At 42.6% G+C, this 19,217-nt stretch overlaps 3 protein-coding genes across 3 annotated transcripts; all 3 read right to left on the reverse strand.

The window, feature by feature from the left end:
- Positions 1–1,363: 1,363 nt before the first annotated feature.
- Positions 1,364–8,806, reverse strand: tlr5a (toll-like receptor 5a). The gene is made up of 6 exons (XM_044106808.1): positions 8,447–8,806; positions 6,853–6,912; positions 3,708–5,985; positions 3,019–3,107; positions 2,065–2,341; positions 1,364–1,945 (listed from the first exon to the last, which is right to left on the reverse strand). Exons 2-5 carry the CDS (start codon positions 6,898–6,900, stop codon positions 2,096–2,098), a joined length of 2,661 nt encoding a protein of 886 aa, XP_043962743.1. The 5' UTR covers positions 6,901–6,912; positions 8,447–8,806; the 3' UTR covers positions 1,364–1,945; positions 2,065–2,095.
- Positions 8,807–10,446: 1,640 nt separating this feature from the next.
- Positions 10,447–12,495, reverse strand: LOC122825392 (thrombomodulin-like). Its single transcript, XM_044106809.1, has 2 exons — positions 10,727–12,495; positions 10,447–10,645 (listed from the first exon to the last, which is right to left on the reverse strand). Exon 1 carries the CDS (start codon positions 12,275–12,277, stop codon positions 10,763–10,765), a length of 1,515 nt encoding a protein of 504 aa, XP_043962744.1. The 5' UTR covers positions 12,278–12,495; the 3' UTR covers positions 10,447–10,645; positions 10,727–10,762.
- A 2,006-nt stretch (positions 12,496–14,501) lies between these two features.
- Positions 14,502–17,434, reverse strand: LOC122825865 (thrombomodulin-like; the record flags this gene model as incomplete). The annotated part of the gene is made up of 1 exon (XM_044107445.1): positions 14,502–17,434. A coding segment is annotated over one exon (1,770 nt), but the record flags the coding sequence as incomplete, so codon positions are not given.
- Positions 17,435–19,217: the final 1,783 nt, after the last annotated feature.

Here is a 19,217-nt window from a genome sequence, read left to right on the forward strand (position 1 = left end):
TCAGGCTAAAGTAGAGAGGAGCAACAGTAGCTGTGCTTCCAATGGTCCTGAATATAAATTTTGGGAAACATTTCCTTACTGGGACACAATGCTGGCTTTCACAACCCCCTGGAACAGCAGTCAAAAAGTCTGTTGGTTCTTGTTGCTTCAGCTGACTGAGAAACAAACTTTGTGGTTCTGATTTTATTTTCTGGTCTGCAACAGATGAAACATTTTTACTGCACTTTTTTTACTGCCTCCTGATAAATGCAAGTATTCTTATCTTTAAATGTCCAGAAACTATTGTTCTATATCAGCAGGCTGGGCAGATGTCTGGGTTCGAATGTGTTCACATTAATAGACTGTCCTCAGTGTATAAGTAGTCCAACTCTGCAGACTCACCCTATTAATGTTCCGAGCAGCTGGCTCATAAAAGCTGAGAGGATACAGGCGGCCGGGGCCAAAGGGCCGGAAGCTTCCCACTGCCCAGTAGCTTCCTGTTTTCAGATGGATATGGAATGGAAGGAAACTGGCTGACCCCTTCAGCTTCACCCCGGTCCAACTGAGCGGAGCTCTGGAATTATGGTAAGGATTTAACAGGGTCGTTATTACATGAAGTAGATTAAATATCTTCATCAGAAAGCTCTAAAAACAAACAAAATGCTAGGATTCACTGAAATCCCACAAGGACCGAGTAAAGATGCAGCTACCGCCATCTAGTGGCTAAAACAAATTACACAGGCTGCTCTTGTTTCAGCTTTTACTACTTCTGGTTTAATAGTGGCAGTTTGCGATGCGTCAGGATTATTATGAAGAATACATTAGGTTGATAAAATTAAAATCTCCAAAATCTAATTTGCACAGTTTCTGTCCTAAACTCAGAATTACCAGTGTGTAAGGCGGTCCAAATGTGCCAGAATCTATAAAAAAAACGAACCATTGTTTACATTTGAACTTCTTACAATTAGAAACAAATACGTAAATTATTTCATGTATGCATAAATTAATTTTTAATAAAAAGCATACGCTATAAGTTAAATCCTGCTGCAGCTCAGATTTTGTTTCATCTATCCATATTTTTGATCACAATCAATGGGTGGGGTTATATCTATTGTCGTCAATATAGTTAGTCTAAAGGGGACTTTGTAGTCCAACCGACCATTCAGTACCAATGATTATACGGAGCACTGCAGCACAGGAACTTTAAAATAATTTGTTAATTGCTTAAGTAATTCTAGGATTTTAAGACTTACAGTGAATTTCATACGGTATGTAGTGACGAAAGCTGGTTTAGCACATCTTCTAAAAGAAAGGCCTGTTCTATAAGTATTGACGCTTTGCTAAAACTTGATGTTATTTTCATTAAAAGCTTTTGAAACAGATGAAATGTTTATTATGTGTCTTTATTTTGCCAGGTGTCATTTAAAATCCATTTCCATTAAGCTTGTAATAATTTTTCCATTCATTTAAATTATAATAATAAAATGTTAAATATTTTGATAAATCAAACTAAATTATAATTTATTCACAGTACATTGGATTCTGATGAAAGCTCCATCACACAACACAGAAAGTCAAACCCCAGTGCTTTACAAAAATTCCCCCCAAAATCAGTAGTATTTACATCCCACTGGTATATAATTGAATACCAGTAGAGCTGACTTACAAAAAAAAAAAAAAGGAAGAACTACATCTTCCAACAAATTTATGTATATATGTATAACATTGCTACTGATCACTGGTAATGAACTCCTCAGCACCACAGACAACTCCTTACAACTCCACCACCAAGTTAAACACTGAACACGTCTTCTCTCCGCAGGTCACATTCTGATTGAACGTTTTGACTAAAAACGCAGCACACAACCTGCACCACACTGTTCACAGTATTACACTCAATGTCCCCGATTATGGACTGGTGACTATGACTTGTGCAGAGTGAGTAGAGTCTGCCTTCGTTGGCTTCCTGTAGGAAGAAAGGCAAATGACACTAAAGTCAGTTTTAAAGACTTGTTTGAAGGCATAGGTATTTCATTTAAGGCAGTTTAAGTTTAATAAAGACTGAAGTCTTCTTAAAGAACTTACCTTCACATTAATGGACTTCCCTGTTGAGGCTTTAGTTGGCAACGACTCTGATGTTCTCAAGTGGAATCATGTCTTGAGCAGGAGGTTGACAATCTGTCTTCACAACCTTAGGCTTGTCCTCAGCAAACTTCTTCACCTTGGTGTCTGTGAGGATCAGCGAGACAAGCCGCTCATAGAACCACTCCAGGTCCTGAGGGTCCTCAGGCCAGGTGAGGTACTCTCTCCTCTGGACAAAGGCTCTGACTGCATTGCACTTCATCAGCTGGTAGTGAGCAACCTTTGGGTTTGTAACGAACAAATGGTTAAGAGAGATGGTGGCATTTCCACGCAAACATTCCACAGCAGGAAACACAGGTGTAAAATGGAACAACTTAGAACAAGGGTGTACATATTAAAGTAAAACTTATTTAGTACATAGTCAGATCACAGGGTGATTTATTTCAAGCGTTTGTTAATTTAGCTGGTAAAGACTTAATATGATAGTTTTTGATAGTTTCAAAAACTGATATTGTCACACTGCCACTTCATGGGCTTCAACTGTGACAAGGGACACATCTAAAAGTTGTCAGGACTCTGGCCCTCGAAGAATTAGGTTTGAGATCATTGCCATGGGGAACCTGTGGAATATTAACAAGAGGCAGCTGTCAAAGCAACCCGGGCATCAATCACACCTCAGCAGGACCACAATGATTTCCTTCATGCTGCATCGATGCAGTAGTTCATGCCTAAATTCTGTATGAAATATTTTGCATTGGGTGTATACAATAATGTAATTTCCTTGAGGAAAGTAATTTTGTGTTTAGCTGTAAGCCAGAATCATCAATATTAACAGACTCTTGAAACAATAAATTAAGTAACAGCCATAAATTACCTTTCAACAATATTCTAATATATGGAGAGTCACAGGTATGTTGTGTACCAATTGTTTGTACAGCAGCATAGGCATATACACACCTTCCCTACCACCATCATAACCAGGACGTTGGTCAGCTCCTCTAACATGCGGCCCTGGGCTAAAGTGAACGCCTCCAAACACCAGCCATCTGTAGGGAGGCAGAAACGTAGTCATTCGTATGAACGCAAACTAAGACAGCAGTGAAACAACAACCCGGCTGTGGTAGCTAACATGCTAATGTCAGAAAGATGACGCAGCTGTAGAAGGTTTTGTTGCTTGAAAGGACAAAACAATAAATCTCTTGGTTTCATACTTTTGGAGATCAAACAAAGTTCACCAATAAATTATTGAAGGATTTCTTGGATGCGTCTTCTTGGATACACGCTTTCAATACTGCCACATTGGAAATTACTCTTAGTTCTTTTTACTTTAAGATATGCCAGCTGGATTTCTATTTGCATATGTGAGGCTATCCAGATACTAATTTGGCATTAGACTAAGGGAATGGGAACCCCCTATGACCATCTACCAAAAGTGAGAACACAGAACTTCAGAAAAGGATCTTGGTAAATATAGCTACTTGTAGCTTATCTCAGAAGTTACAATTTACATCTCATTTGGGAGTGATGCTGAAAAAGCTTTGATTTCTTCTAATAGGTGCTAAAGATAGATTGACAGGGTTCAGGGTGTTATCAGAAAACAAATGTAGTCCATTTCCCTCCAAACCTCAGTGTACTTAAAGCCACACCTTTGAGGAACTCCTTGGAGACGATGCACAAGGTCTTCCTGCTTCCCCAAATGGCATCCCTGATGTTTGACAGATGATCCTCCCCAGGTAGAAAGTCTCTAGCTTCGAAGCAACAGTGGAACAAGTTCTCTTCTGCAAACTGGTTGTCTAGCTTCTTCAGCAAGGCGGCCTCCACCCACCTGTAGTCGCTGTTGCTGAAGCACAGAAAGGCATCGTATTGCCAGTTATTTTCTTGGGCAGGCGGTTTGGGTCCTTCAAGAACCCTGTTGATGATCTTTTTGTAGATAATGAATATTTGCCCTCGTAGGCGGGCGTAAACAATCCCGCTGAGTACAAGGCTGAAGACAAGAATGGCGGAGCAGATGAAAAGAGCCAACTGAAAAGCCTGAACGTCTTTTTCCTCATCTTCACATGACTCCATTTTGGTGGAAAACTCCAATAGGGGAAGATTGTGGACAGAAGCTGGGAACTCACATCTGTATTCCTGAGCCGGGCTCAGGAAAGTCACATTGGTCGTGTTCAGCCACTTCAGGAAGCCCTCCAGAGCGCAATCACAGTGGAACCGATTTCCTGAAAGGTCGAGGGTGCTGAGCGAGTGGAAAGTCATGGGATCAGGAGAGGCTAGGAAGTTGTTTGAGAGGTAGAGCGATTTTACGCTGGCTGGGAATACATTGGCCTCCAGATAGGTCAAGGCATTGGACGAAAGGTCGATATTTCTAATCGAGGTGAGACCCCTGAATATCCCATGAGGAAGGGTCATAAGGGAATTGAGGCTGATATTTAAACCAATCAGATTCTGAAAATTATCAAATATGTCCAGGCATTGCCCCTTTGCCCAAGAGATCTGGAGGGAACTGCCATGAAGGTCCAACAAAGCCAAACTATTACCAGGAGGCATGGAGACCCCTGTATTTATAGTGCACCACAAAATGGTGTTGCCCCCGTACAAAAAGTACAGCAGATGCTTGAAATGAGTTAAAATGACATAAATGTCCTCCAGGTTTGTGAATCTGTTTTCTGAAATATCTAAATAGACACTGCTGTTCCACAAGCTAACAATGCTGCTGATGGAAGTCAACTTATTGTCTTGTAGGAGGAGGAACTGTAAATTCGGTAGCGGCGCAGGAGATGCTAGCTGTCGCAGAGAGTTTCCTTTCAGATGTAAATGCTGTAACTCGGGAAGACCACTGAAGGCCTTGTCTCCAAGAACACCAATGTGGTTGTTAGACAAGTCCAAAATGAGAAGGTTTGTCAGAGTCCTGAAGGTGTCGGAGCGGATCTCTCCTAACAGATTGGATGACAGGTTGAGATGTAGCAGGTTCCTCTGCAGACCAATGAAGGCGTTTGTCTCAATAAAGTTGATCTTATTCTGGGAGATATCAATCATCTGCACGTCTTTCAGAGCTCTAAAGACTCCAGTCTTTAAAGCAAAAATCTTGCTCCCTGATAGATCTAAATGAACAACTGAACTCTCTTCGAGGCCTTGAAAAGTGTCTTTGTCTGGGTCAGGCAGGTTGTTATAGGAAAAGTCTTTTCCATGACTTCCAGAACATTTAAGATGAGCAATTGGAGTCCCCCTGATTGCTCTGAAAAACAATTTTAATGTCTCCAAATTCATTCCACTTCCTGAGATATCAAGGATATTGAAGGCCATCCCTTTGAAAGGGTTTCCGCAGTCCTTCCAGTCAACGTCAGATCTGAAGAAACTGTTCGACCGCAAGTTCAGGAGGTAAAATGATTTCCCCTGGAAGCCAACTAAGTCTTTCTCGCATATTTTCTCAAGGGGATTCAGCTCAAGAATTAACTGTGAGAACTTTGTGAGATTCCAAAAGAACTGACCCGGATTGAGTCTCACTATTTTGTTCCCGGAGAGGTTGAGCTTTTCCAATGACAGAAGTGACTCCAGGTAGTTTTCTGCCAGTATGGAGTCAGTCAAAGAGCAGTAATCCAGCCAGAGGTCTCTTAACCTGACCAGCCCGGCGAACGCCCGCGGCTCCAGCTTAAGGCCAACATTGTCTCCGAGAACCAGTCTGGTCAACTTTCTCTGCCTGAGGAAGGAGTCGTTCCTAATGGTGAGGCTTACTTTCTGGCTTCCCAGGTCTAATTCCTGGAGTTCCTCGAAGTCTCTGAGAGAAGTCTTGTCTATCTCATGGATGAAGTTTACATCCAAATATAAATGGGTGATGTTGGGAGGCAGAACAGGGACCCTGGTGAGGTTCTTGGCGGAGCAGTAGGCTATTTGTCCCCGTATCTGGCATGATGGGTGACATGTTGCTGGCTGCAGGGTGAAAAAAAACCTCTTCATTAAGAGTTCAGGATTAAGTAATTATACATTCAAGTTTTTCAGACAGCTCATAAATTTGAAGATGGATTAGGGTTGTTTGCCTTATCTCTTTATAATCACACATTAAGGTGTATTATGTGTGAAATTTTTGGCTTTGCCACAATGTAAAAAAAAAACAAAAACAAAAAAACCCTTCTCTAATTTACAATTAAATTACAGCAGCTGTGGTTGCCAGTATTTTACTAGAAATTCTAGAATTTCTAGTAAAATTGTGGTGATTTTACCGTATAAATACCGATTTTATTGGGCAAATGTTGTAATTTCTGTATTTATATGGTAAAAGGACCAGAACTGATGTGTAGAATTACAGTGATTCTTATAACCACCTTTTCAAACAGGATTTCTTTGTTTCTTCTTTGATTATGATAAAAGAAACACAACATATTTCAAAAAAGATAATGAAGACAATATGTGAAAACGTTGCCAAACCCATTACTGTAAGAAAATGTAAATTTTTCATTATGATTTCATGTTTGAATGTGTGCACGTGTATTACATGTACATAAACACAGCTGCCCTTTGCTCAATCAAATGATACATTGTTGCAATTGAAATATATATATATATTATGGATTCACCTATTGGAGAATATTGGACCAATGTCAATGTCCATCATAATTAATATTTATCTGTGTCTTACCCCAAACTTTCACCACTGACTTTGCTTCAAATAGAATAGAAAGTAACTGTTCTTTCCCTTCAGTGGGAAAGTTTATGAGCTAAAAGTATTAATATATCTGTACACTTAGTATGTTAAATCTCTAGAAAATGTGTGAGCTAAGTTCAATGTTAGACACCAACCTGTAGGTAGAAGGCAGCGCAGATCAGCTGAAGGACCAGCAGCCACATACTGTCCTGGACCTACAGAGGACAAACCGTCCCACTGTTTACTTTGGTTCACCCGAGCAGCTCGTGTTATTACTGCACTGTCCACAGAGTTGTGCAATCCCTGATTTGTTTGCCCTGAGCGGATATGAAAATGGAAATGGGTCCTGCATGCACAGATTATTAGAGCTGTGTCGGAAAAATGGTTGATGTTTCAGATTAGCAACTCCGAGTCCAAATGTCCTAAACTGCTTTTCCACTTTGGTTGTATACTATTAATATAATATGTCATTGACAATATGGAGTTCAGGAGACAAAACAGGATATCTTTGTTTCTGATTAAAAAAACCCCCAAAACATTTATTTAAAAATATAAACAGAAAATCAAACTAAATAAAGACTTTTTCATTAGAAAAGACCGATGAAGAAACAACAAACAAGCTAGCTATTATTCAAAATACAAGATGTTAAAGTTTAATATGAGCTTTTTTTTGTGGCCAAAAACGCCAGAGGATATTATAAACATTAGTTCATTTTGATTTCATATTTTAAACGTTATAAATATATTTTAAAAAAAAAAACAAAAAACGTTTTGCACGATTAAAAAGGAGCTTTAAGCATATGCTTGTCATTCTAGCGGCAGCAATCACTATAGTGTGACGCCAGGGGGCGCAGTTTCTCGGTACACCCTGACTTTCCCCTTTAGTTTAACAATTAATTTGCGTGAAAAGGCTGGCAATGCAGATAATAGTTAAATAGGAAACAAAAATGAAATATTTCTTTTTGCTACAAAATTAAACGGCTCAAATTTGGATGTTACATTTTTAGAGCAAAATCTAATTTTTATTTTATTTTATTTTATTTTTTTGTAGTTTTTTATCCTCTGACGAGAAAATCCGGATCAGATTTGCACCAATCTGTCAACAGTTGTTGCATTCTATCTTGTTGTCAGTGTCGGAGGAGTGCAATTTCAATTTTGTTTGATTTTTAAAAAAAAAATGTTTAAATATGAAAAGCAACGTAAGAAACAAAAGTGCACCGCGTATTTTCTGTTCTTATACTGCCACCTGTACCTGTGACAGTAGGAGGCGCTATTTCTCCTTTATGCCCACAGAGCTCCCCAGGGTCGGTCCTGGAGGGCCGGCATCCTGCATATTTTAGTTCTCTCCCTGGTGGTAGTAACAACCTTTTCAGCATGTCAATGTTCTTCTTAAGACTTCTAACGAGCCATCATTGGATCCCGGTGCGTTCAACCAGGGAGAGAACTAAAGCATGCAGGATGTCGGCCCTCCAGGACCGACTCTGGGGACCCCTGCAAGGTGTTTCCTCTCTTTTTCACTCCAGAACAAATACACAAGAAGACCGTATAAACAGGACACATTTGAATGTCTGATGTTCTTTAATACTGTGTAAGCTCTACCTGTCATTTAGGTAAAGGGACCCTGCGTGACGTCACGGGGTTTAAAGACTTTATATATATATAGGCTATATATATAAAGCCGCGAAGTAACATCGTCGCGTGCAAAAGCCTCCGCTCGGATTTGGAGTGGGACACATGGGAACGTCTTACCTCTGCACCTGATTGAGACGGTGAAAGGAATCCCTCCCTCACTGGTGGAAAATTCGCTTCAACGCGTCTTCCAAGCGTACAAGTTGCTCCGTAGATTCTCTCTGTCTGTCTGTGTGTGTTTGGGTTTAGAAAGCCTGATTTTCCGCTGTTCTTTCAAAACGCGCATAATTCGCAATTTCCCCCACCAACGAGGTTTCACCTTCCTCTTTCTGGCGGGTGACCATGTTCCGTTCATGGAGCTTTCCCCTTTTTTTCCGCGGCTCCGTGTTGGCTGATTGGATCCACTTCCGCTCTGCTCCTGGAGCCTCCTCCACAGGTAGGCACTCCGACACACCCGGGAGCAGAACCAGGGTGAGTCCGCAGGCTGGCAGGCAGGCAGGGCGCTGTCCGTCCTAACAGATAGCACACAACGGGTTAACATATCAGGGGGCTGCAGCAGGAAAACTAATAATAACTTCGCCCATCACCGATTGTTTGCGCAAAGTTACAGTTTATCTAGGATTGCGTGTGCAAAATTCAGTGACTGAAGACTATTTCTATATAGGCAATAGCAAACATTTCTTCTAACCCTCTATTATTTTTATTATTATTTATTTGAAGGAAAATTAGTATTCGTTTTTCAGAATAAAAATACCTAACTTACGCTTAATATTTAAAGCTTAAGGAAATATGCTTTAACTATTAGCGTACCTTTTCCTAAGGCCACATTCCTAAATAAATCTTTGTAAGGGTGGAGAAAAAAAACCCAGATTTGAAGTAATATTCAAATTTTTATTTTTTGTTTTATTTTTTTTATTATTAATATTATTATTAGCCGTAAGCAGAAAAAACAGAGCCAAAGCGTCGGACGCATCAGTCTGTGTGAAAGTAGTTTACAGATTGTGTTTGAGGAGAGACTGAAATAAATCAGCTTTTCGGTCATATTTTAGTTCATCGAATGGATCTATAAACAAAATACGCAATATAATACTTCAAACCATCCGTTAGTAGTACAATTGTTACTTGAATCAAGTTTAAAATATTTTGTGCAATAAAACACAAAACAAGGTTATTATAAGTTGAACCTACTGAAAACAATAGCAGATAAATCCTTTATTTTTCCTTTGTTTCTTGTTCAGTAACAGACGTTGTAATCGTCGTGTTGATGAAAACAGTGTTGCTGCGAAGTGTTTCGTAAACTGTCCACTTCTGTCAAAGTTATGTTCATGGTCGCCGCTGATTGCTGAAACATTGCATAATTGCACAATGTGGCTTACCGTACTCAGTGATTCCTGTTACTCTGTACCTGTTTGTTTGTTTTTCTTAATCTCATGTAAAAAATAAAACCAAATGCAGAAAAACGAGACATGCTTAGAGATGTTTAGAGTTTGAGTTGTTGTAAAAGTCAGAACCTTCATCTGGAATCAGGACTGATTCGATGAACACTCTCTCTCTCTCTCTCTCTCTCTCTCTCTCTCTCTCTCTCTCTCTCTCTCTCTCTCTCTCTCTCTATATATATATATATATATATATATATATATATATATATATATATATATATTAACCTTTGTATGAAAATGCATGCTTCCACTTATCTTAAGTTTCTATGGCGACTCCTGAATTCCCCTCAGTCTGAGACAACGAAGGTTATTCTGTTCTAACACGATATGATCCATCTGATGGTCAAATTCATTTAGAACTGCGCAATTATGTGCTTACTTCCAATAATTACAATAATCAATATGATAATGAACAATAAATAAACATCTGTGATCGACAAAATAAACGACACACTAAAAAAACATATATTTTAAAATATTTTTTTTTCATTTCATACAGTATTTATTGATTTGATTTTGAATGAGAGGCATCAGTTTCACTGCATCTGAGCTGATATGGGCCGAGGAACAGGTGCGTTGCAAATCAGTTTATTTCCACCAGATGGCGCACCAATCTACCACTGGAGACAAGTTAACAGTAAGGAGTCATTAAAAAAAATTAATCAAAAAGTCATTCTAATCTTTTACTTGTTCATATTACATTTTAATACCAAAGTAAAAAAAAATACAAACTGTAAACAGTTCTTTTGTCGCTTTATTACATCTCGGAGGCTGTGAATGAGTTGGGCTGGACTGTTTTTTTTTTTATTTTTTATTTTTTGTAAACCGTTTGCCGCTTCATTTACTCTTCTACCTGAGCTGCATCCTGCCAGACTTCTTCCTGAAAGTGAGAAAGTGAGAGTTTTTGTTTTTTTTTTTATACATTTTTTGAGTCTGTTCTTCTTGAACGCTCGGCTCGTACATTCATTCGCGCCTCTCGTCCAAAAGCGTCTCTCTCCTACACCACCTTGTCCGTGCGGCTGTCGCCGGGCAGCTGCGAGCCGCGCACACCGTCTTCGGTCTCTTTGATCTCACCCCCGGCGCTCCCCTCCTTCTTCCCTCTGCGCAGGAGCAGCACGTGCGCCGCAAAAACGGCCAGCACGACCACGAAGACCGTGCTCACTATGATCCCCACCAGACCCCCAACCGTCACCGCGGGGGGCCGCCCGGTCGGGTCGGGGTGTGGGTCTGTGGGCGACGTGGGGATGCTGAGAGTGGACCTGTCGCTGACTCTGCACTTGTATTCATTCACCAACTCGAAACCGGGGGGGCAGGAGCACATGTACCCGCCGTACGTGTTGCGGCACTCGTGTTCGCAGTAAAAATATTCGCACTCGTCTATGTCTATGCAGAAGGTGGAGACCCCCCTTTCCTCCGACACGTAGCCGTCCGGGCAGAAGCACTGGAAGTTGTCGTTGGGGTCGCACTCCGCGGGGCACTCCTGCTTCCCGCAGTGCCGCTTGCATTTGTGCGGATCCATCTCGTCCACCCTGTACCCCTCGAAGCACGAGCACACGTAGCTTCCAGGAGTGTTGGTGCAATCGTGCTCGCACGGCGCGAGCGTGCACTCGTCCGTGTCCTCGCACGCGCCGTCGACCAACTTGTAGCCGCTCTCGCAGCCGCACTGATGCCGGCCTCCGGCCTCGTAGCAGATCTGCTGGCAGCGCAGCGCCGCGCAGGGGTCGTCCGGGTCCTGCGCCTGGCACGAGACTCCGTTAGCCGGGTTCACGGTCTCGCCCAGCGGGCAGTAGCAGACGGGAGTGCTGCTGTGGTCCACGGTGCATTTGTATTCACACCCGCCTTCTTTTATCTCGCAGCCCCAAGGAGCCCGCAGCCACTTCGTGGAGGGGCCGCAGATGTATTTGGTCTTGGACGGGAAAAGGGTGGCGATACTTCCACGCGGCAGAGTGGAGGACTGAATATCCTCCACCTCGAACCCGTAGGGAGTCAAGTAGAGCACAGACTGCTGCGCTGTGTGCGGCAGGTTAGCGCAGGGGTCGGTGAAAACGTTCTCGCAGAGGAAGCCCTCTGCGAGCAGGTTGCATGGGGTCTGGGTCCATTTAAAGTTCTCCCCTCCGTTCACGGACACGCAGCCAGCGGCGGAGCAGCTGTCGTCCGGGTCCGGCTGCCAGTTGATGAAGTCGCTCTTGGTGTCCTTGGTTACCCACTGGAAGCCTCGGAGCTCCTCTGACGGGTCCGGACAGCCTCTCGGGCGGTGCAAGCCGATCCAGAAGCTGCCGGTCAGATTTCCCAGCAGGACGGAGAGCACGTCGCTGGACACAGAGGTCCGCACCGTCATCAGGTTGCTGTCCTGGTTTCTGCAGAGCCACTGCGCTGAGCTGAAAGTGCGGAGGTCCTGGAACAGGGTGAAGCACGAGTTCCCGATACAGTAGCCGCTGTTCCGCGCTGCTCCCGCATCTTTCCCCAGGAGGAAAACAAGCATCGACACAAACAGCCCCGCTGCGACGTTCATGTTCGGATCTCAGCTGTGCCCCCGTTTAGGTTCTTGCGCGATCCGGGAACCTTTTGACTTGATTGTTTGGAGAACTATTTATGTGGTATTTATAAGCCCCAAGCTCCATATTAGGGCCCGGCGGAGGAAGGAAGGCGCTCTGAGTAACGACCTGCCGGAGAGCTCGGTGCCCCTCCACTTCACATCCACAGTTACGCACGGCTGGTACAGGCTGACGCATAACTGTTTTTTTCCCCGAAAGACCCTTATATGTCCTCGTAGCCCCACCCAATTCTCCCCCGGCCAGCGCGACTCTCCAGTATGGCAAGCAGTTTTGTGTAAATATTTGATATTCTGGAGAACTGTCAGCATTACGGCCTTCTTACTCATAATAAGGTTTGTGTCTAAACCTGAGATCGACATTTGCTCTCGTTATTTCATTATTAAATATTTTAAGCACCACAAGTCCCAAACTAGAAGGCTTCTTCACATACTATAGTCAATATGTTCTACTAGCGAGTTGTTGACCTAACATGTTAACTAGTCCACTTATTTCACTCACCAACTTATAAGTATTTCTTAAAGTTGTGCGTTGGTGTGACCCAACAGTTCAGTTGAGTCACTAGTCAACCCTACAATGCATATTAAGTCAGCTTTGTTGCCTTTGCAGGAGAAATTGCTCATCAGAAAGTTAACTAGCTGTCGGTTCAGATGTTGCTTTCTTCACTAGTTGACCAGTTTTGCAAATATGGCAAGAAGTTGGACTAAAATATTCAACATCCTTCATCAGTCATCATTTTAGCCAAGCCGTTTGCTACTACTTTGCACTACTGCAACATTTACTCACGCTTGTACAATGTACAATTTCTGCACTACCAAACAACAAAAACAACAAAAACACTTCCACATTTTTGGTAACTTGTTACGCTCTTTTTCTACTAGTTAGAGTAAAAATCTCGTTAGAAAACCAAAAAGTACTTGAGCTGTGGCAGAAACGTTCATCTTGGTGGCATTTTTGACACACTTGTCGATGACCAGACCCCACTGGTCAATGGTTTGGCTTTAAAATCTTATATATTAACTAGCCATTACATACTTATCCCAACAATTTCCAAGTGACCATTAAATGTCTGTACTTGTTGACTCTAGTTAACTACCATTAAAAACACGATTTTGTCTGTAAGGCTAACAAGTTTGTCTAGCCGGTAAAATCCTAAATGCTTTAATATTTCAACTAGTTGAATTTGCAGCTCACATTGAACTAGTTTACATATTTAAGTGTTACTACTTAACAAGTAGGTCAGTTGTTTGTCGTTGTTTACTAAAAAGCCCACTTGTTGAGACACTTGTGCTGCTACTGCAGCACTTTTGCTAGTTGGACTTTTAGCTGCTAGGCTAAAGTGCCAGCAGTTCGTGAAGCGAGTTGCTGAGAAGAATTTCTTTATATTGAACCAGTTTGAGCAAAACTGAAAGTAGTGAAGTTTAGTCGTGACCAGAACGGAGGGGGTCATGCGGAGGTTATTGAATATTTCCAAAACTGCTTGCCATACCCCAAATAATCCGTTAATTTGTGTTTCAACAGCATTATTTCATTACAAGAAGATTTGTTGGATACATAATGTAAAAAGCTGCAGTCACTTTATTTCCTATATTTATATTAAATATAATTGAATTGTTGAAAGTATGCTGGTCGAATAATTAGTCGACTAGTTGAATTGGCAGTCGAATCTAATTTGAGTCAATTTTTCCCCTAATCAAATTGAGATCTTTTTTTTACGGTCCTGTAATGCAGGCTTGAATCATTCTGTCTTAAAAAAAACAAATAAATAATAAAAGAAAATTAATAAAATTTAACAATAAAATAATACAACATTTTCTTTAGTTTTTTCATCAAACCATGAAAGATGGTTTGGTGAAAAAAGACCTGACACAACGATCAACTGTGTCAGGTCTTTGTTGGTTTCATTTCCCTGTTTTGTAAAAACATACTTTTCATCCGCTGCAGCGTTTTTGTTTTCATCTTTTGTCGTTTTGAAGAGACGCATATGTTCTTCTGTGAACTTTGCATCTTTATTTCCTTTTTATTGATTGATTTACGAACAATTTTAGTGTTAAAAAATACTCAGACTGAAAATGTTAAGTTCAATAAATCATCTAAGAACAAGTAAGAAAACAAGCTTAATGAAGACCGTGTCCGTGCTGCCGAACTCGATGAGATTTTTTTAATAGAAGTATAAATGACTAATTAAGGTAATTTTTTTATTGATTTTTTTTATTTTGCTGTTGTCCAAATATTCGGTTGGACGACAGCAAACTATTAACTCGTCTCCTTTGGCATCATATTCACTAGAAAACAAATACACAGTTAACCATGATTTTATACAAGAAGGCTTGTCGTACAGATGTATGCAGCTGTAATACATGTAATAGCAGCACAGTTTTACATTCACATGAAGCTGACCGGTGAGAATCAGCCTGGTACAGTCAGGTTATGAGTAGTAGTGTACAGACCATGCTGACGCGATGTGGTTTACTCGTAGGTGACACTCATTTCACAGTTCCTTCGTCACACAGCCTTTTTTTTTTTTTTTTTTTTTTTTTTTTTTTTTTTTACACAATTCAGGTCATTAAGAACCTGACGTCCAGCTTTCATTTAACTGTTAACATAAATACCACTTTATATTTATGACTCGCGAGTCATCAGTCCGCTCGATTTCCACGCTGCGGTTTTCTCCCAATGAGAAGATCTGCGGTGATCGTGTCAAAGGTCCATAAATCAGGCAGCTCATTTTTTTTTCTTTTTCAGTCACATCCAGTGTCGATCTGTTTTTAGCTTTACATTAAATGTAACTTCGTCAGACAATTAAAGCGGAATAAACTTGAGAATTGCAGCAAATACGTGCATAGAACGTTAGGAAATGTTGGAAACTGCAGCTTGCGCCAATAGTAGCTGACTAAAGCTGGAAACTGATCTAACTTAAGAATTGTTTTTTTAATGGGACAGAAATCTTAAAGCTGTTTTTATTTCTCACTTCACTAATAGTATGACTTACAGTTTTTTTAAACATAATGTGGCCTCAGGATAAATTTCTGTCTAAAAGGACAAACCTGGATGCACCGATCAGCCCGATCAAAACACACCGATTTTCTCTCATTAATAATAGGTTGCAATTCTTAACATTAAATGCTTCACAGCTCAAAAGAGGAACAAAAATCATTTTGGTCCATAAACATATGATGTCTTCTTGTACATTTTTATAATAATAAAAAAGAATCAGGTTTTATGCATTGGAGTTTTGTAATTCCTTCATCTGAAGCACAGTTGGGTTTTATGTTATGAGAGAAAAATCGAAACAACGAACAAATCGGACGTTGCATCTGTATGGGCACCGATCGGCGCATCGCCCCTCAGACTCTTTGCGAGTCGTTTTTAAACTGCTTATCGAACGATAATCTCTTGTAGGTCTCCGTTGTGATCTGCTGCAGGTAGAAAATATCGATGTCCGGGTGTTTTAAGGAGTTCAGGTTCAGCGACGCGCAGCGTCTCAACGAGCGTTTCACCACGCACACCAGCAGCGCCACGCACAGCACCACGAACACGGCGATGCCCAGGACGCTGCCGGTCTTGATGTAAGAGGGCACGGCGGCCGGTTGGAGGCTGACCGGCGTGCTGGCGAGATCAGGAGGCGACCCCGATGCGCTCTCCTCCTCCTCCTCTTCCTCCCCTCCCTGATGCAGGCGAACACACTTGTCAATCCCTTGCAGCCTGTAGCCTTCCCTGCACACACACCTGAACCCACCGGGCAGGTTCTCACACTCGTGGTCACAGAACTTCTGTGATTTGCACTCGTCGATGTCGTAGCAGGTGGCGGAGCCGTGCCCGAGGTCCACGATGTAGCCCTCGGGGCAGTAGCACTGCTGCATGTCCTTCTTCTCCAGCGCCTCATTGCTGTTGCAGATCGCAGGGCACTCTCTCTGGTGGCACTCCTGCTCGCACTCGGTGGGGTTTTTGGGGGACACCCGGTACCCCTCCTTGCACTCGCATCGGTACACCCCGCTGACCTTCTCGCACTTCATGTGCTCGCACAACAAGCAGATCGACGTGTTGACGCAGACGCCGTCCTCCTCCACAAAGTCGTGCGCGCACCTGCACTCGTACCTCCCGTCCAGGTTGACGCACTGCTCGCCCTCGCCCGTGCAGAGATCCGACGCCTCCGCGCACTCATCCACGTCCACGCAGCGACCGCCGTCCGCCGCCGGCTTGTAGCCCTCGGGGCAGCGTGGGGTTTCAGGCTGGGGTCTGGCAGCTGTGGGCTCCATGCAGGAGATGTTGTTGCGATGGAGAGCGCGTGCGTCCGGACACGTGCAGGTGTTGGAGGTTTTGTTGCAGCCGTGATCGCAGCCGCCCTGGAAGACCTCGCAGGGCCACGGAGACTGTAACCATGTGGACATGCACAGGTGCTTAGAGTCCGGGTACCGAGCGCCCGGCTGTCTCACCAGGGCCAGGGTCCCTGGAGGAAACGTCTCAGACTCCAACACGTCAAATCCCGTCACTGTTCTGTACATAACCAACGTGCCTCCACTGCTCTGAACTGCTCCGCACACCGTAGAGGATTCGTACAGACACAAGAATCCGTCCAGGGTGTTTCGGCACGGCTCCGGCCCTAACGAGACTAAGGACCCGCTCTCCACGGAGACGGCGGTGCAGATCGCACCACCGCGCAACCAGTACCTCCCCGGTCTCAGCAGACGGATCGCGTCCACCTGTTCGTCAGAGTCGAGTCGCATCAACTGTCCGTCCGACTCTTTGCAGGCTTTCTCCGCAGCTTCAAAGTCCGCCGAGCGCTGGAAGAAGCAGAGACCCCCGGAGCAGCTGGCGCGCCCGGAGGCGGCGGCTTCCTGCAGGAACAGTGCGCAGAAAATCAGAGCCAGAGTCGCGAGATTCATGCCGGCGGAGTGAGGGGGACTTCTAATTGGGACCTCCGGTTGTATTGAACGGCTCCAATCGATGATCCGAAGCTGAAACAGAGTCGCATTTATACATTCTTCGCGGTGTTTGTTTTCGCGCTGGTCCAAGTCAGGAAGGAAGTCCCGTTCAGCCCAGAGAGAGAGAGAGAGAGAGAGAGTGTGTGTGGAGTCGTGGTCAGATTGCTCAACCCCCTTCCTCTCCTTATCTTGAAGGAAAGTTGCCCATCACGACCACCACACACAAAAACACGCAAACTCACAGGGCGACACATTTTCTCAAGACCACATGTACGCCCACGGATAATTAATGAGATGACAAATAATTAGATCCGTCATAGCCGCTTATTCCACTTTCACCAGAACTGCCCTCCAGTTGCGACCTGCGCTGAGGCCAAAAGTTGAAGTCTCATGGGAGGGGAATCACCCAGAAATATCCGATTATTAGTTCTTCGTAATTTGGGAAATATCCCACTCTGATTCAAGTTAAAAGGAAAACACGATCCAGACCTCAGAGGCTGAATCAGGTCAGTGTCTCTGAGGTCCTTGAGGCTAAAGAAGACCTGAGTCTGGTTCTGATTGGAAGGAGATGAAGTAAATAAAAACTCAAAGCTCCATGTTTCTGAAAGTTCCCGATTATTCACGTAGAGTATGAAAGATTAACTAAATAGCTTTGTATGTTTTACTCACTAAATGAAACGAGTTCTCAGTTTACATGTTTATAATTTTACATTGTATTGAATATTTGACAGGACAGATCAAATATGTCTCAATTTAAAAAATATTTCACCCTAACAGCAAACTTTATATTTTGTAGTCTGATGGAGTCCGGAGTGTATTTTTGTTTGGAGGCGTGTCTGTGTGTGTCATGTTGTGCAGGTTCCGAGCAAAGCAGCTTCATCTCATCTCAGCCACCATGTTGGATTGTTGGGATCATGTTCGAAATGTTTTGGAAGTTTTACGCCCCACGAACCGTCTGAAATGTTTTAATGTTTATTTTTTTGACTCCACAGAACATTTTCCCAACAGTCTTTGGACTTGGATTTTGACATTTGAACTCTTCTATGGACGCCATTGTTGCCCAGAGTCTTTGCTGTTGATTCATTTATGCCATTTTGTTTGTTTCTTCTACAGAAATGCATATAGCTTAGGTACAGTTTCATGCTATTGCACATTATTTTATGAACACTTTGTAATCCTTCATGGTTGAAATGATTTTGGCTGCGAGTCGATAATCTAGATGTCATTTATTGGACTCATAAAAGCAGATTTCTTTACTCTGAGACTATTAGTAAAACATAGTTAAGCACTATGCTTACTGTTTGTCAGAGTGGGTGAAAAATGTTCCTTCCCTGTGAAATTGTTGCGTGGTCGGTTCAAAACAGCTTAAAAAAAATCGGGCACAAAACAGCAAAAGACTGAAATGACCAGCAGCTGATTTTCTTTGTCCAAGGATGACCTCTGTTGGAAACTGGCTGTAAACAAGTCTGAGTTGGATTCCACTCTAATCCCCAAACAGATAGGATACGATTACTGATTTGGGTCCAACTTGCATTGACGCCTAATGATCCCAGCAGCTGTTTTTCAGTAAAAAAAAAAATACAATAAATTGTCTATTTTCTGTCTCTGTTAGGTTAGAAAGAGTATCTTATCTCTAATCTTAGGGACTTGCTCGTCATTTTCCCAGTTTGGACATTTGCGGTTTTTGTCATTTGATATCCAATATCTGTGTACAACCGGATCAGGGGTTTGTTTCCTGCTTTGACAACCAGCAACTTACAGGGTTAAGACAATTTTTTGCGTGAAGAAGTTTTACAAAGTTTTTATAAATGAGAGGTCCCTATGGATGTGATGCCGCTGAGAGCTGGATGAAAATGTAAAAACCTCTCTTGCATGATGAAAGCTAACCAGCTAGTCAGACCAACACTGACTGTGTTGAACAGAAAAAGTAAAATGAAGTAACTCATACTGAAAGTGTTCATATCTGTGGACTTCA

This window comes from Gambusia affinis, linkage group LG22 (genome assembly GCF_019740435.1).
Source record: "Gambusia affinis linkage group LG22, SWU_Gaff_1.0, whole genome shotgun sequence".
NCBI classification, from domain to species: domain Eukaryota; kingdom Metazoa; phylum Chordata; class Actinopteri; order Cyprinodontiformes; family Poeciliidae; genus Gambusia; species Gambusia affinis.

Excerpts from the sequence above, each read along its gene's own strand:
- tlr5a (XM_044106808.1), bottom strand. The coding sequence starts at position 6,900 with ATGTGGCTGCTGGTCCTTCAGCTGATCTGCGCTGCCTTCTACCTACAG. Across the intron at positions 5,986-6,852 it reads GCGCTGCCTTCTACCTACAG|CCAGCAACATGTCACCCATC; the intron begins GTTGGTGTCTAA and ends TTCACCCTGCAG. Across the intron at positions 2,342-3,018 it reads TTATGATGGTGGTAGGGAAG|GTTGCTCACTACCAGCTGAT; the intron begins GTGTGTATATGC and ends ACAAACCCAAAG.
- LOC122825392 (XM_044106809.1), bottom strand. The coding sequence starts at position 12,277 with ATGAACGTCGCAGCGGGGCTGTTTGTGTCGATGCTTGTTTTCCTCCTG.